This window comes from Austrofundulus limnaeus, unplaced genomic scaffold, assembly GCF_001266775.1.
Source record: "Austrofundulus limnaeus strain Quisiro unplaced genomic scaffold, Austrofundulus_limnaeus-1.0 Scaffold351, whole genome shotgun sequence".
Lineage (NCBI taxonomy): Eukaryota > Metazoa > Chordata > Actinopteri > Cyprinodontiformes > Rivulidae > Austrofundulus > Austrofundulus limnaeus.
Genome location: NW_013952753.1, coordinates 35,922 through 39,570, shown reverse-complemented (window position 1 = coordinate 39,570; position 3,649 = coordinate 35,922). Strand labels below are relative to the sequence as shown.

The 3,649-nt window shown below is 42.1% G+C and overlaps 1 protein-coding gene across 1 annotated transcript in view; it reads left to right on the top strand.

The window, feature by feature from the left end:
* Positions 1–3,649, top strand: part of LOC106527935 (midasin) — a gene marked incomplete at its 3' end in the record, with an annotated part of 120,394 nt that overhangs the window by 84,952 nt on the left and 31,793 nt on the right. The window contains 4 exon segments of the mRNA XM_014022960.1: positions 839–977; positions 1,534–1,648; positions 1,922–2,176; positions 2,253–2,450. Of these exon segments, the coding sequence (XP_013878414.1) occupies positions 839–977; positions 1,534–1,648; positions 1,922–2,176; positions 2,253–2,450 (707 nt within the window).

The window sequence follows — 3,649 nt, the reverse complement described above, 5'->3', positions numbered from 1 at the left end:
ATTTTATCTAGTGCTAAATATTCTGTTTTTATTTGTATATTAATCAGATTAATATATTTCTACATAAAATAAAATGACTGTTTTAATATTCCAGCATTTTTGATGCAAAAACAGCATCTTGCTATATTTGTGAGGACTTCACACACACACACTGAGGCTCATTGCCTCAGTCTGCACCCGTTTTTTTCACAGCGTCTGTCTGCTGCACGGCGGCAGCTCTAACGTAACAGCGAGAAAGGACCGAGAGCTTTTTATTTTAATCCAGCAGGGAGAACAATACAGGTGTTCTTCTATGCCTCCTGTGAGCAGCTCCAGCATTTTTTAAAACAAAAACAACTCAGACGCGCTAATTACAGTGCGGTTTCAAACCGAAAGTAAAAACATGGCGCTCACTGCGCTCCCGTTTGAAGTGAAACTTAACACACAGCTGTTCTCTCTACCACACATAGTCCGACACAGCGGACAGAAACAGCTAAATTAGACAGTTAAAACACATTAAAAGCTCATAACTCACCCTTATTGTTGTTGGCACTCTGTGGAGATTGTCTGCCGAGGCTGTCACTGTTAACAGTGAACACCAGAGGGCGCAATTAACAGCTTTCTTTGAGGCACCGAAATTAGAGTTGTGTTTCGGTCTGTGTACTACCGTTGATCTTCGCCCCGGTGCCATACTGGAACCGAGTTTCGGTACCAACCCTATTTACAATATTCCTTTCTTTAGCTTAAACATGTCATATCTATTAGAAAATGTTGTTTTATTCATTGACATCTTATCTTATATAAATGGTTACATCCAAGTGAAAGAGACTGAACCAGCTCTGTCTCTGTTTACCATCAGTGCTCTTGAGACAGAGAAGTCCCTGGTGTTGGCAGAGAAGGGCAGTGGAGACGACGACGATGTGGAGCTGATCAGAGCAGCTGCAGGTTTCCGTCTCGTTGCTACCATGAACCCTGGAGGAGACTTTGGCAAGAAGGAGGTTTGTACCACTGAGTGCTCCACCTCATCCACTGGTAGAACAGACTCTGTCAACATTACATCACATGTTTGAGTTGCAAACTGCGACTCGGTTATTGTCTGGCCTGGTGGCTCCAAGTGTTCTGACTCCAACAAGCCGTCTCACCTCGACCTGTTCAGAAATCACACAATGACGACCAGATTGTGTTTCTGTTTGAAACACTGTTTGCTTCTGGTGTTCAGCAGTAGAGCAGGGGTAGTCAACAGCCCTGCATGATTTACTTGTTTCTCTGCTCCAGCACACCTGGTTTGAATGAATGGATGATTTTCAGGCTTCTGCAGAACTTGGAAGTGGTCATTCACTGACTGAATCAGGTGTGTTAGAGAAGGGAGAAAAGTAAAACACACAAGGCTGCGGACCTTCACAACCATTTGAGAGACTGCTGAAGTCCTACAGAAAACCAAGGGTTTTAGTTTGTGCTCATAATGTAAAAACTTAGAGCTAAAGGAGGCTGTAGTTTTCCAGTGGCTGTTGATGAAGGCTGTCACTCACTGTTGGATTGTTCTGTGTTGGACAGCTCTCTCCTGCTCTCAGGAACCGGTTCACAGAGATCTGGTGCCCTCAGTCCAACGGACGCAGTGACCTGGTTCAGATCATCCAGCATAACCTTCACTCTGGCCTCTCACTTCATGGTAAACTAAGTTTTGTTCCAACAGGATAAATGTGGAGCCACTGTTATATTTTTTTTCTTAAACTCTTAAGAGCGTCACCTATTTCATACATTCAGAAATCCAAAGTCTCAATTTGTTTAGGGCATAACAGCTATTATTTTAGGTATTTTAAATTTTTATACTTTTTGATTTATTTAGTTTTTTRCCTAATTTTTTAAATAGAAATGCAATTAAAGAAGCAAAACCTTTTAGAAATGTTTGAAAAATGTTGTGCTTCTCTTTATCATCCTGCAGGGGGCGACGTTGCAGAGCTGATGTTAGACTTCATTGAGTGGCTGGTCCAGCAGGACTTCGGTCGTCGCTGCATCCTGAGCGTCAGAGACATCCTGTCGTGGATTAACTTCCTCAATTCTGTGTGCGAGCCAGGCAGGAGCAGCTTCAGGGCTGAAGGGGCTCTGGAAGAAGCAGCAAAGTGGGACCTCAGGCTGGACACTGTTACAGCGTTTGTCCACGCTGCATGTTTGGTGTACATCGATGGCATCGGCTCAGGTGAGCTAACATCCTCTGTAATTACAGCAGGACTTTTTCAGTCCAAGCAGTCTGTAACACCTGTTTTTTCTTACAGGAACCACAGCGTGTTGCGCAGACGACGCTCTTTCAGCTCGTCGCATGTGCCTGGGCTTCCTGCAGCAGAGGCTGTGTAAGATGACCAGGCTGGACCAGGAGCTGATGGAGACTCTTAGAGTCTATGATAGCAGTCTGCCACGGGAACCCCAGTGGGGGGAAGACTTCTTTGGCATCAACCCATTCTACATTCCCTTAGGTACAAACTGAGTTTTATAACTCGAATCCAAAATGTAGGCCAAGCTGGAGTGATGAGGAAATGGCAAAAGTGATGTGACAAGAGGAAATAAAATTCTTACTGTTCAGATTAAACACTAAAATAACTCATTATTTGTCAGCACTGATTGTTGTATTTCCTTAAAAACCCACATATTTTAGAAAATATAATCCTTTATACCTTAAACCTTTAAATACTCATTAAATATAAAGTTACACAACTGAAAGTCAAGGTGCACCATCACAGTGCACTCAATTCAATTCAATTCAGTTTAATTATATAGAGCCAAGTCACTCAGAAATGGGTGGACCTTCTGTCAGGAGGAGGTGTGACAGACTCRGGCACAACAGCATCAGAAGACAAGTTTCTGAGAGTTCACAGCGTGTGTGATAGGCAGCTCACAGAACGTGTTCAGAGTGGCTCTCAGCTACTACCACATCCATTTTTACCTCTGCAGCTGTAAAAATGACAAAGGTTTGCCAAGATTTTAGTTGTTTGTATTTTGAATCGGATCGACTTCAAATYTTGAAGTAGTTGATGTACATCTAATGATTACTGTATTTATTCTAGTATAATACGAAAAACTAAACCCATAAAATCATCCATAAAATGGGGGSTAGTACTATWCTCGGATCAATATTTTTACTTATGTATTTTGACTGAAATATCAGCCCCATTCACAAAATGCCTGAGTCCGGAAATGAGACCACGTCATAAAAAAGCAGTTGAAGCGAGCTTACCTCTAACACTTCTTTGTGCCTCTGAACGAGGTAGTAACATATCCAAGCAGGCAACATGATGTGAAAAAAAGAAAGAAAAGTCAGTCCTTCAGCTTAGTAATGATAACAAACTAATGGCATTAATGGGCGACCGGGCTGCTCCTGGAACAACAACAAACACATGTCCATCTGTAATGGCTGCCTTCTACCGGTGTTCTGTAAAAGTTGGTCTACGTGAAAAAAGTTTCCCCACCAGAGGGGGCGCTGGTGAGACACAGGGAATGAGATTGTTGTGTGGGATTCTACGGAAGAGCATTGCATTCACCTAATAAAAAAAATTTGACTCCTGATCTCATAATTAGATAAGATGTCAAAATTACGAGAAAAGATCTCATAATTATGAGATCTTTTCTCATAATTATGAGATCCTGATCTCGTAATTATGAGATAAGATGTCATAAT